This window comes from Temnothorax curvispinosus, unplaced genomic scaffold, assembly GCF_003070985.1.
Source record: "Temnothorax curvispinosus isolate PA1 unplaced genomic scaffold, ASM307098v1 QBEX01005133.1, whole genome shotgun sequence".
NCBI lineage: Eukaryota > Metazoa > Arthropoda > Insecta > Hymenoptera > Formicidae > Temnothorax > Temnothorax curvispinosus.
The window spans coordinates 1,560,661-1,574,559 of record NW_020214913.1 but is presented as its reverse complement, the minus strand read 5'-3'; the positions used below and the strand labels follow the sequence as shown (position 1 = coordinate 1,574,559).

General features: G+C 40.9%; 1 protein-coding gene across 2 annotated transcripts in view; it reads left to right on the top strand.

Annotated features, from left to right (window-relative positions):
• The window catches only part of LOC112454566 (WW domain-binding protein 4), a 31,874-nt gene that overhangs the window by 16,538 nt on the left and 1,437 nt on the right, over window positions 1–13,899 (top strand). Inside the window, exons 2-5 of one of the 2 annotated variants that reach the window (XM_025016036.1) lie at window positions 12,279–12,486; window positions 12,565–12,666; window positions 12,950–13,024; window positions 13,223–13,451. In XM_025016036.1, the coding sequence (XP_024871804.1) occupies window positions 12,279–12,486; window positions 12,565–12,666; window positions 12,950–13,024; window positions 13,223–13,451 (614 nt within the window). Of the gene's footprint in view, window positions 1–12,278; window positions 12,487–12,564; window positions 12,667–12,949; window positions 13,025–13,210; window positions 13,452–13,899 lie in introns of both variants that reach the window. The other variant, XM_025016035.1, reaches the window with a different exon arrangement.

Genomic DNA, 13,899 nt, shown 5'->3' with positions numbered 1-13,899 from the left:
TTATATATTTCGTGCAATGCGCGACACGAGGCTGTAAATTCGATCGCTCTAAATTCCGCGAGATCGACGGAAATTGCGCGGAAATCGTCTCTCGCCGATCGTATCTCGTAACGTTCCTTATTTTACATCGGCGTTAACAATTTTTTTACACATGGCACAAGCCAAGAAGATGTCTTTAAACAAAATCGCAGCTCACACAAACCTCTGCAACTTATAAATTCACATCGTTTAGTAGTGGTACGGATGTTGTTTTTCATTCAAACGTTTAAACGGACGCTGATCGACATATATATCGCTAGCTATAGTTTTCAGCGACATCAAGACGTCGATATAGACGTTCATTTTTAATATCTAACATACGCTAATCGCGGTATAATTCAGACTCGACTCGCGCTATTTTTATGTCCGAGCGTTTTACATTGTCGTTTATAGCAGTCGTAATTATCCTCGCCGTCGCGGTGGAGCTATAAAAAGGAGGACGCGTCAGCGATTCGTTTATATAATTAGACACTTTCCCCGTCGCGGCCTCATTAAAATCAGTGTAACTAAGCGTGCGTGCGTGCGCCCCGGGTTGATCGATCGCGGTAAGTAAATTTCCATTGCGTCTCCTCGAAGCGGCTCCCACACTGCCGGGAATAGATTTTTCGCCTGGCTGCGAGATTTTTTTAAGTGCACTTGTCGCACGAGCGCAGAGGTCTCCCGCAACAAAAAAAAAACAGCTGATCGGGATCGTACCTCAAGGAGACTCTCAAGCATCACCTCGCTTCGCAGAAAGCTCCGAAATGAATTAATCACGTCGATTATATCAGCCAACATCCGCCTACATTTAATCTCTACGTTTATCGACAGCTATTCAATCTTCAATGAAGAGAATGGACGTTTCAATTATTACGTTGCTGAATACGAAATTAATTTGACGTAAGAAATAATTTCGAATTAAATATCACACGTGAAAAACCCGCAAAAGGAATTTACAAACCCGCGAAAAAACAGATTAACGTTTTGGGGGGTAACGTTATCCTTCTTGGAATAATAAACACGGTGATAAAGCAAATAGTATTAAAGCCAGGATAATGGTTTTCATATATAATATAATCGCGGATACGATACGTGTGCTTTGTAAATTAAGTTTGTTCAAGGGGAAGCATCGAAGCTCGCAGAATCACGTCTTTTATTAGGTATCTTTCATTGAAACAATATAGTTTCGCTCGTTTTCACACGCGTAGTCCCCGATCTGTTAATTAGCTAAGGTATATTATCAAAAAATTCGAGGCTGAAGATGCGAGAATAACGTGAGTATTATTAACGTGCGAAACGGGATATCGCGAAGAGATCTCGATAAGGAGGTCAAAACGTCTGCAGGGAAACTGCAACGACTTCGCCACGAGCTCGTTAGAAGAGCCGTGTATTTTATCGGACGACGACGACCAGGCTTGCTTTTTTCCTTCAAACTCGATGCAAATAATCCGAACTTAAGTTCGCGGCCACTCTTTGTCTGCATAATTCTGAGATAAATTCGCCGCCTCGAAACTTTTCCGCCGATGTCTTCGCCCTGGCACTGCAACGTTAAACAAACGCTCGCTGCTTTATATTACCGCCGACAGATTTGGCGAGAAGTAACGGCCGTCTCTGTATAGTCTGTATGATTTTATATATTTTACGACGCTCGTAGAGCGTACCATGATAAATCCGTCTCGTACATCGTAAGCAGACACTTGACGAATAAGTACTTTTTTGTTTTGTATCTATTTTATCGGAGTAAATTACGCTGAAGCGAATGACGAAAGCGTAACTGAAAGTTACTTCAATTAATTTTCTTTAGAGAGTTGATATTGAAGTAAATTTGAGAGATCTGTCAGTACCAAGTCACTTAATTTTAACAGCTATAACATTCCGAGTGTGACTGGTGTTTAGAGCCGCAATTTTCGTAAGATGGAAGTGTCTCACTTTCATTATCGCAAAGTGCTTCTTTTTCCGGCGCCCGTGCGTCTGAAATTCGTCAAAGAGAAAAAAAAACTGGAACGACGATGACTGGTAGGAAAATAGTCCCTAGTGTTTGGCAGCGAGCGGTGCCAATATTTATTAGTAAGACGGCCGCTAATGGGTCCAAGTCGTTTTGTTGCGGCGCGCGAACGAAAACGATCGCGGGCCTCCGCGTTCTCTTGCAAAAGTATCGCCAGGAAAAGCGGAACCTGACGGGCGCGGAATTGACGTGGCCGAGCGTGGCACGTGATGTAACGTGCGTGCCACGTGTTAATAATATTTATCCCGACATTGCGCCGTTTAAACGCTCGTGCAACACGTACAAACGGCAGCCCTGTTGAAATTCTCCAGAAATAACAGCGCGGCCCTTCGACGAGAGCGACCGCCGATTATTTTACGACCGTCTTTGTTTCGCCCTCGCGCCTAGACGGAGCTAATCGGGCGAGCTTTATATACCTATACGAAAGGAGCCGGGCGTGGAATGTTTTTTTTAGGAAAAAAGTTTTGTCTTATCAAAACTTGAACTTTCTCTTTGTCAAAACTTTAATTTAAAATTTTAGATCCTTATGAAAATTACAAGCTTGGTGATAAATTACTCGTGAAGTAATCGCGAATCAAAATGAGTTTTTTCTGACAAACATTTCGCGCTCAAGCTCGCGAGATACTTTATTTAAAAAAGCACATTCGCCGCTTCTATACCCTGGATAGAGCTGAGCGAGGCCCATAAAAGGGCCATCGTAGTTGGCCGTTCTCGGATGCCTCGTTCCGAGGTGTGTCGTTTCGAGTCGTTCCGTGAACCGTGGGTCAACTTACAATTTCGGTGCGAAACTATTTTCCACCGAGTATCCCTTATCTCGCCCGAGAGTTTTCCGTCGTTATTGTAAATTCCGTTGTGCCGCGCACGTGGGAATTCCGGGGGACGTTGCAGGACATCGGATAAACCGCCGAGCTCATCCCCGTCGAGACGGCAATTTATTCGGATACGAAATTACGCTCACTGACAATTTCGCCGGAAAATGGAATAACCGGCCAACTGAATTTGCATGCAAAAATTACCGCAGCGCCCGGGCAGATCGCAATTTGCCAAAAACAAAGAAAGTACGTGCGATTCAACGCGAATGAATTTCGAAAGAATAATCCACCTATTTCTAAAAAAAAAAAAAGACGATTACATCTTTAATAGCGGTAAAGTCGGGTAAAGTAATAGCAGGTAAGACGTTTCAAACAAAATGTATAAAGTCTCGTTTGCGTCTAGTTATCAAGCGTTTCAGAAGCTTTTCGCAGCTTCCCTGATTTTCCGGGATATCTCTCAGCCGCGTATACGAATTCCCGTCGGTTTCCAACGACTCTCGTGTCCCGGCACTCGCCGTCATCTCCACCGCTGATTAATTACCCGTCCGTCATTTCGGATGCTCAACGGAATTCTTCGTTCCCCCTCGACGCGGGGGAAAATCGTGCCGAGGGTAATTTCCCGACGAGTGCATGCGTCACACTGTTTGCATTGTTACGACCTACAAACCTAGATTAAACCCATATATCGACGCGGCGCGATTGCGTTGTGGGGGCGAAATGACATTAAGTGACGTTGATTGTTATCAATGAATGCGCGACGATGCTCGTCAATGACACACACATTATCTGGATATATCGTTCATCATTTCGCCCGCGAATTTTATGTCTATACGTGTCGCCGATGCGCTGCACGGTAAAATGAATACGGATGCACCTCGATGATGCAATCTTGCGTGACACACGAAGGTATTTTGTCGAATATCGGTCTGAATCTAATTTTCCTTTCCCCCCTTCGTCTACTCTTCGGCATCCTCGATCATAGATATGCTTTTCCTTTACAAGTTATAATTTTAAAATCGATCATCCGGAGCAAGAGTAAGGGAGAGTTTAAATCAATTTCAAATTCTAGATAGGGGCTTATTGCAGAGAATTATTTGCATGCGGATTGTTCAGAAAAATTCTTTTCTATCTTCTCAAATTACTTTTGTTTATTGTACTCGCGGTAGAAACATTGAAATCGGGAGTCCCTACACTGAAGGGTGAAATTTAAACCAATATTTTGTTATTTTTGACTATTATGTGTGTTGAAATTTATTACTTTAATACAAAAGTATCATAGTATTATTTTAACTTCATTGGTTTAGTTAAATTAACGACATATTTTGAGTAGGAGCAATTGCGACTTAATAGGAATGATTAAAAATGATTCAAATTGAGAAAAATTGACACCACGAATTTAACAGTGTATGATAGGCGAGTTCTAACAGGCGTTCTATCCTAACCGAGTCACGTGCCCCTGACAAGGGGCGATGATAAATAAAGATATTTATATTCCGCAAGCTCTTTTTCTCTCTCCCTCTTTCTCCTCATGGAAAAAGTTCCGGTGGATAAAAACTACGGGTGAAATGCCTACGAGAGTGGCAAGCAGAGTGCAGTTGATACATGTGCGAAGCGATATGGTAGACGAGCATAGCGGAAATTCATTTCCTCTCGATTAAAGATTTCTTGGCGGAACCCAAGTCGATTCGCTGTGTGTCGAGAATCTGATATTTTTTTGAGGAAGATTTTCATTTTAAATACTCTCTGAAAGTTTAGTAATTAAGATCTTTTTCCAGCGAAGCTGCTCTACTAAAAATCAGATGAGACTTTACTGTTTATTTGAAAAAAGTACGGCTTGACAAAAATCATTTCTCGCGTAAAAGGGGTACGTCCCGTTATCGTGCGTGCTACATACAATTCGCGTTGCGAATAAACGATGTAACAAAAATGGGTGTTTCTCCATCGTTTGGTTTATCGATCCCGATTTATCCGATTTCTGCATGAAACCCTTTGTCCGTTGTTCTCGCGTGTATATTTTTAATTAATTTTTTTTAGAAGTGGATACACGAAGTTTTAATAATACAGCACGCACAGAACGCTCCGGTTGAATTATTTATACATCACGTCGAAAGAATAAAACGCTCTCTCTTTATCGCGCGCTCAACAGTTTCGATGCATATATTTTCGCGATAACGATAACAAGTTAATCTTGACGTTGATCGAGATTGTTTCTGCAGTCCGCGCTTGTTTATCAGATGCACCGGCGCACTCCTGCGAAGAGGGAGACTGTTTACTATCGAGCAGGACAAAATTAGAACAGTGCGCGGGCCCGCCTTTTTTTTATCGTGATGATCCCACTCGCCGTCTCGCAGGCAACAATTGTTCCGTTAACATTGTGCGCCTTTTGGCAAGCCTCCCGCGCGATTTCAAGCGAGAATAACGTGCTCGCAAAGGACGCGAAATCCGCGGTCGTCGTTAATTAATTTATCGTTAATTAATTAATGATACTTTTTAATGCGAAACCCACGCGTGGCTGCAGTAATATCCGCACGCGTTTTATCTCATTTTAATTAATACACATTACTTTGCAAAAAGGAAAGGCGAAATCCATCGATAATAACGAATTCACATCCGATTCGCGCGTCAGATCAGTGGATAATATAATAGAAAAGTTTGGATCGATTTGTATACGAGGAATGAATTTTACTCGTTGCAATTCTAAGTTACAAGTTACTCAGTTTCATTTTATCACAAAAGCGTTCTTTATTTAACATATTTCCTTGGCGGATTAGACAGTTGAGCGTGATGTAATCAAGTGGATTTTCTTTACGCACGAACGCTTTAAATCCTCCGTCTGACGATGGCATCCACAAGAGGCCAAGTTTCCCTTCTTTTTCGCATGATGTTTAATTTATGAAAAGCTGCTTGTAAGTTTCGAGGAGTGCTAGCAACGTTAAAGATTAAAATGCTCTTTTATGCATGAGCCTTCGCTCGATTTGTCATAACGCGACGATAATTTATCGATGTCGCGTCGTAAAAATACACATTAACGCTGGTTTTTGTGAATCCTCGATAGAACAAAAGCTCCCCGAGCGTTTCCGAAAAACTCAGCCGCGCTTCCGTAAAACGGCGACACGGCGCGACGTTTTCTGAAAGAATACCGAAAGAAGTGCCTTCGTGTTTTTTATCGCGAAGATATTTTATGCATACGGCAGCTTTACGCGTATACGACCCCTATTTGCGAGAGGCACGTAGAAGTCGAAGCTGATACAATCTCGACAAGTCTAGAAGGGGGCAAAAAGATCTGTATATATTTTCCCAGTGTTAATTTTCGTGGCAACGCGATAATTCAGATATATCGAGATGTGTTTTGCCTTTATAGAATAAATTCTATTTATAGATAATTGAACTCATTGACATGCGCAAACTTCTTTTAAATCGATCAAGTCGCATTTATCACGTGCGAGTATAATACAATAAATTTACGATTGCTTTGTATATAAAATCTATACGTCTGTGTCTCTCGACCCTCTCGACGGATCATAAATTTTCGAGGACATTGATCACACAACGAGCACCCTGAAACTCATCTGTCAGGGAGCGAAGAGGAGGGACGAAGCGGATAGCGCGAGGAGTGATTTCGAAATGTGAACCTGTCGAAAATATCTAAGCGTGCACGACAAACCATCGAACGTTAAATGGCCTGCCAAAGCAAACAGCGATGGACCCGACGAATCCGAGACTCCCGAGGGTGCCTCCTCTATTACGTCAATTTTTAACGACGGGATTTACCGCGCGTGGGCTTTGATCTGCAGCTCACGCGTGATTCCGGCAACATATAACTTACAATTAAGCGCCAGCTTTGATTAAATAAATCAATTTTAACAAACAGATGAAAAAAAAAAGAAAGGAAACATACGTCGCTGTCAGTCGCCGGACTTTTCGTATTGTAATTCTACTCGGCAAATATTTTAGAATTAAATTGAGATCAGGTTTCAGGTTTTATTTTAAAACGCTGTTTGTCAAATTATATGCGATGTAACGGGAGAGTAATATACCGTTCGGATAGTGTTTTACACGATATATGAGCTCTCTCTCTTCGGATTACTCGTATCACTCCGTATATCAGATAAGATGGTGAAATATAGTTTTTACTCGCTGGAATTTACACACGGAACTCGATTACGGCGGCGAATAGCGAAATTTATCGCGGTTATTCGAGAGAATTGCTTTTTTTGCGATGTCAATGTCATTTGCATAATCTACCGTGCTGTCGTGCGCTCCGAATTTAACGGCGTTTTTCGGCGGTGCGCAATTCGCCCTCTTAAGTCATAAGTGCGATCACAGGTGGGTTTCGCCAAACCTTACTGAGCAGTTAAAGTGAGAATCCTTCTTTTTGTCGCACCGTTTCCTCGCCGATTATTTCGAGATCGACATTGTTCATTTAGTAAGCATCAGTTAACTAAATTTACCTCCGTTTACTTCTTACGTCTCATTTATCTTTCAAGGACTTGCGAACAAAATTATAAGACGTTGCCTTTATTTTGGTCAATATGCTCCCTAATGTCTCTAATTGTAGGTATGAGATGACGATGATCACAAGATTTTACGATTTGAAAAATTTGAAAATTTGAGACGTTTAATTGAGAATGTAGCGCTTTATAACGAATTTATTAGCAAAGTTACATTTATTTGACGATGTAAACGAGTGCGATCGTTGCGCGGACAGTTCGAATCGGGGAGAAAAAGGTGTCTGGGGGCTATTTTGATGCTCGCTATACTTCGTCGATATTGTTTGTATAACGACGAACGTATCGTATTAATAACCGTCGAGTTGTGCACAATGGTTGTAAGTGTGCATCGCGGCAGCTGTATCAAGGGCACGATCTCTCGGCATTGTCGGCACGCTGTTGGCTGGCAATGTACGAGGGCGAGGCGAGCGACGTCGGAATATAAAGTCGGATATAAAATCATTGTTTTCGCCCGATAAACGACTCGATGCCTCGTCCAAATTGTTGTTGGCCGGCGCGGAAGTGTCACAACGTAATCGCCAATAAATCCACCTTACCACGACACCGGCAAGAAAGCCGTGATTTTATTTAGAGACCGCTCTCTGTTGTCTTTACGCAACAACTTTGTCAGTCAAGCGCGCAATATTGTTTGTAATATCGAAGAGAAACAGCGAGACCGTTGATCATATATACAATTTTTATTACTTAGCGTAACATAACATTCATTTTCTAATTAGAATAATGGAGGAAATGTGACTTTTGTAGATTTAATAGCTTTATGAGGAACATTTCTCCCCCACGTATTTGTTGATGCATCGCCTGTACCATTGCCATTTCGTCTCAAATGAGAAAGGGTGGGCGCAAACACAAATGCGTCACATTAAGGTGATGAATCGTACCAACGACGGCTGTACGCACCCGGTAGCGTCTGCCAAGCGAGAGAGAGAGGATCAGATGAGAAGAACGGGGAGCCTGAAGGCACATTGGTAAATTCTCCACTGCCGCATTTGGCCGTCGCGGATAATAACGCGACGTAATACACGCCGAAGGGACGCCGAAATCGCATCGTGAAATCGCGCCCAACTGTCCGCACAACGATCCACCTCTATTAATAGCTCGTATTAATAGTGACGGTCGCTCTATAGATAGCGTGCAGAAGTAGATGCCTCGTGTCGCGTCCCTGTAAGCTGCTTACGGGCGCGCATCATTAGCGTACCTCGCGGGCACAAATAATCGCGCGATATAACGAGATCACGGTAATAACGATCTCATTCGTCGCTAAATTTGACGTGGTAATTTAATCGGGATATCACACGGTCCACCGCGGCGATGCTAAGATCACGGACTTTGTTTCGTGAGAATTATTATACAACCGGACCGTTCTTCTCTCGCGAAAGAAACTGGGCGGGTCGCTGAAATGTCAAAATTAATATGCTTTTCGAGTCTCGTGCGAGATTGCGTGCGTCTTTCGAGCGACGTCGCGTAAAACGCGATGTCAACAACCGCGCACGTATCCGAGAGATCTATACGTTGATAAATTCCAACCGCGTTTTGACAATCGCTGATTTATACCAGCTAGACGCGGTCGGGGACCTGTTGCTGCTGTAACAACGCTGCATGCACGCGGCCGCATCTGCCCTTCTCTGTACGCGGCCGACGACGGATTTATGGTGACACACGTTCGACAACTCGAGGGCGTACGTCAGCCACCGGCATGTGTAAGCAACGGTGCACGGTATAGATGCCATGGATCGCCGGGTCGAGGGGATGACGAAAGGATCGCCTCTCGTCCAAAGGAGGGATATTTCCACTTTGGAACTCGGCCAATGGCCGTGTGCTTTGAAATCTTATGTATTGATCTTGCTTAATCTCGCCCACATGTCCTACCGTCGCTCTAATTTATCCACGGCGATTATTTCGCGCGATGCTGCGCCGGGCGTTTCGAAAATCCCTTAAGATAAGAACGAAGCCGGTGTATTTCTAATTAAACTTGGGGATATCACGAAACTAAAGATCGTCGTATAATACAATAATTCAAGGTACTCTTCGAAATGAAATTAAATGGACCACTTCGACGATGAAAATGGTGAAATACATATTTATGTAACTTTGCGGAAAATAATAGAGTTAAAAATAATGTTTATTTTTTTTAAATAATAATTTGAAAAAAGGAACAGTGGTATAGGGTAAAGTGCATAAAGCCTGAAGATTCTACTTTCAAAACTCCGTCGAGCTTTTCCCTTGGCGACGCTTTTGCTCCGAGCAGCTTCATTCTCGAGTAGATCGTGCAGAATTGAGAAACTTCAACTTTGAGATCGTGCACCGAGTTGATGAAAGATCGTTTTCGTCTTAGTTCGAGACAGCCTGGAAGTCTTGAAATCTTGCTTTTAATTTTTTATAAATCGAGTTGCGATTTTTTCTTCATCAAGTTATCACGATTTGAAAGGATCTCACGTTTGATTTTTAATTCATTTCTATTATTACTGCCGCCATTATTTCTCTGCAAAAGTCCTTTCTCATTTTAGTACATATACTACAAAAATATATTTCCACTTGACACAAATATGGCATAAAGAAAATAATGGCGTGATAAATATGCTGGTAGTATATATATGTATATTAATGGCAATAACTTTGTGCAATCATCAAATCGTGCAATTTCGTTTCTGGCGAAAATTATTGGGTACGTGATTTGGGTTCGACTGCTGTTGATCCGAGAACAATGTTATGTGACGAAACATTGTAATCGATTTACGCCCCAGAGACTAATCCAGTCTTGAGATTCCCATAATATTTCAATGAATATTCATTGAAGTGTCTCTGATACGATAGTCTATTTGTTCGCCTGATAAATGCTGCAGATACCAAAGTTCGTGGGCAACATATATCTGCACAGTTCGGGCAAATTATCAATCTTCTCAATCTTTTAATACAATCATTATATTTTAGGAGATACGCTTAAGGAAATTGATATAAAATTTGTTATACGTTACAAGAGCGTCATTTTTAAAGATTCCAACAATTGAGAAATGAATTCCGTTGCTATTAGTTTTTATCAGTTTGCAAAAAAAATTTCGTGTCTGTTAAATAAAATTGGAAACAACATTTTTGCTGCGAGCTTCAATATATCCTCTTCTTTATCTGGAAAGAAATTTTTTTTTTCGGAATCTTCTAATTTCATTTAACGCGACGGGACAAAACGACAAAACTTTTTGCATCGACGTAATAAAATGCATAAAGCAAATTATTTTCTGAAAGCGGCAGGGAACTTAACAATTTTTTCAAAGAACACCGCCCGTTACTAACTCTTTCCAACTTCGATGCTGTTTTCGTTACTCTGTTACGCTTTATCACAGTTGAATTGAGTCCTGCATAAAACACCAGTACGGAACGTTGATAAAGCATTAATAGACCGCGGCAAGGCATACCTATAATAGAAACAGACCCCACTGAGATACGTTTATTGTCAAAGCGAATTTCTACGACAAGACGCAGTTCGGTACACAGCAACAGGTTGAAACTTTGTTCGTGGCTTCGTTCGGGTGACTCGGCAAAAAGAAACAATCGAGGTGAATCGATCCGCTTTAGCCATCGAAGATCGCTTATTTGCTCCCAGTTAATGAAATCAAGAAATTTTCAATTGTCTATATACTTAACAATTTTTTCCTTCGACGTGAAATATGACATTAAATATTTATGAATATTCACGACTAACAGGTCATCTTTGAATTTTCGTTCAATCTTGATAATTAATTGCGTTTAGAGAGAAAATACAATTGAAGTAATTTCTCATTCATTGTTTGATTATTTTAATTATTGATTGATATTAATTGTTTTAGAAATCTAAAAGAGGCTCGAAATCCACATAATCTCAAATGAAACATTCCTTGAAAGATGTAAATTGGGATCCACGTAGTCATTCGTCACAGCCGCCACTCGAGTGGCTGAGTATAGAGACGAATTGTCGTGATTAAATTAATTTCCATCTAAAAATATTTGTGCTCGCGCACCTTTGGCAAAATCACCGAGCCGATTTTAACCCGATTCCCAGCCTGAATTCTTCTTCTGGTAATAATTAGACGTGGTACCGCTTCTAATTGGCAGCCTCTAATTGGAGCCAAGTTTTCCCAAGAATGCGTTCGATGTTCGTTTGAAGTTTTCAACCGGAATTAATTATCTGCACATCGAATGCGATGTAAACGATAAGATAACACAAAAGTTTTCGCGAACATATATGTTATAGGCATAAAATGAAAGAATTCAAGTATTTCGAATCGATGATCCACGATCGATGATTTTCTTCAAACTTTATCGCATTTTATTTTTATTTGTCTTAGTTTCTCGTTGTTGTCCAATTTAAATTACGAGAACGAGATAAGAGATGCGAGATCCAAGGCATATGCACATTTTTTTGGTAGTTTCTATCTGTCGCAATACTCGACGATTTCTCGAGTCCCCATTGAGGGCCCTCCTTGGGAGTCCTTTGGTCGCAACTGAGACGTAATACGAAGGTCGAGTGACGCTCAAGACTGCGTAGGTCGGAGACTAATTGCCAACTAATTTGTTCTCATCCCGAACGGGAGAAAAGATTTCTCCTAGGCCACGGGCACAACATCGTTCGCGTTTTTTCCAATAATTGCGGGAAGACAGCAAACCACAATCGGCTGAATTATTCATCCCGGCGGATCGATGGCGTCGAGAATAGAACTTTTTCGACTTATTTCCAAGCCGCGTTTAGCTCAGGATTTACAAAAATACAAATCTTATACAACGAGATTGCACAACGAGACATTTTGGGTACTTGGAACTAAGAAGTTGAAACTTAAGAAACGTGGGGCTTGTTTTACAAAGTTGAGGGATACTGTATTTCTAACGTGTTTAAATTTAACTCGGCAAGTTTTGCCGACGCCGCAGATATTTCGATGTCACCTAGGCTATGATAACGGATTGCAGGGCGGATTATTGGAAGTCCCAAGGCCGCAAGTTCTGCGACTTCTGCAAGTGCTGGATCGCCGATAATAAACCGAGTATCGACTTCCACGAGGGCGGCAAGAAGCACAAAGAAAATGTCAGCAAGCGGCTCAAGGAGATCCACAAGAATAGCGCCAAGGAAGCGAAGCAGAATAAAAAATTCGAGGATGACCTCAGGAAGATGGAAAACGTATGTATTTCTCACAGACAAATTGAAGTTGAAAACATGAAGAACACCAATGATAAAGAAACCCTTTCTTTCCTACAGGCGGCTATGGCTGCGTACTTGAAGGATGTTGAGAACAACACGCGAGATATGACTGCTGAGAAAATCATTAAAGAGAAACTGAACAGGGTAGAAACGAAGGAAGTGAGTACACTCAACTAAAAGAAATCTGTTAAATTTAATGCTTAATTTTAGATATTACGCCGAGCAGAGCATCTAATAATAGAGAATCTAATAACCAGATACAATATTTTCAAGAGTTGCGCAAAGATGGAACTATATTATTTTTACTATGTTAAAACAACGAAGCTTAATTTAAATTATTATATTTTTATTTTAATATATCAATACGTTTTTATTTTATATATATTTTATATACATTTATATTATTATATATGTATATGTGATGTAATATGTGTATTTCTAGACCCCTCAAAATTGCAATCGTATGCCACCAGCCGCTCCACAGACGGTACCAAGATTCAAAGGCAATAACCAACAGGTGCGTAGGTTCATCAATCGGTCTTTCTAATTATTTAATGATCGAAACAATACAAGCATCTCTCTCTTTATAAAATCCGAAGTAAAGGGTGGTTTGCTCGCGGTATCTTTGAACACCCTTGCCCGTTATTTTCTAAGAAAACTAGAACAACAATGCGAAGCGACATGCCAACTGAAACTTTTACAGTTCTTGCCGAAGGTGGATCCTTGTGATCCGGCAACTTTGTCAAAGGGCGCGCCGTCGTTTCCACGAGTCCAGCAGCACGGCGGCGAGAACAGGACTCCGGGGAAGAGTAAGGCGGGCAAGGCGAAGGGAAAAGGGAAAAAGACCCAGGAGGATGATCGTCCGACCGCACCCGTCAGGAAACTCTGGTACGAGGCTCGCAGTCCCGAAGGATACACTTACTATTGGCACATTGAAACAAATGGTACGTGTACCTTTGTCGAACTTTTTTATTCTTTGCTTTTCTGCTTTTTTCGATATCTTCTTTTGTCAGGCAGTATATTGGCATCCCGGTTTTCTCACCTAAATTTGCATGTTTTTCCAATTTATTATTTATAATTTATATAATTATATTTTATATTTTTTATTTTATATATATATAAACTATGTGTATCTCAAATATCATTTTATAAAAAATAAGATTTTTTAATTTCTATATGTCAATAAATTATGAATTTGTGATTGTGTTTCTTTTATATTTCTCATTAACGTGATATTAAATTCTTTCCAAATTCCTTGGTCTTTGTCTCGTTTCTCCTTAAAGTTGCAACGCTGCTTTATTATGTTATACATTATCAATCCTGTCTTATTGTTAACTATTATATAGAGCATTCCATAAATATTATTTGATACACATTAGAATCGGTTTGGGA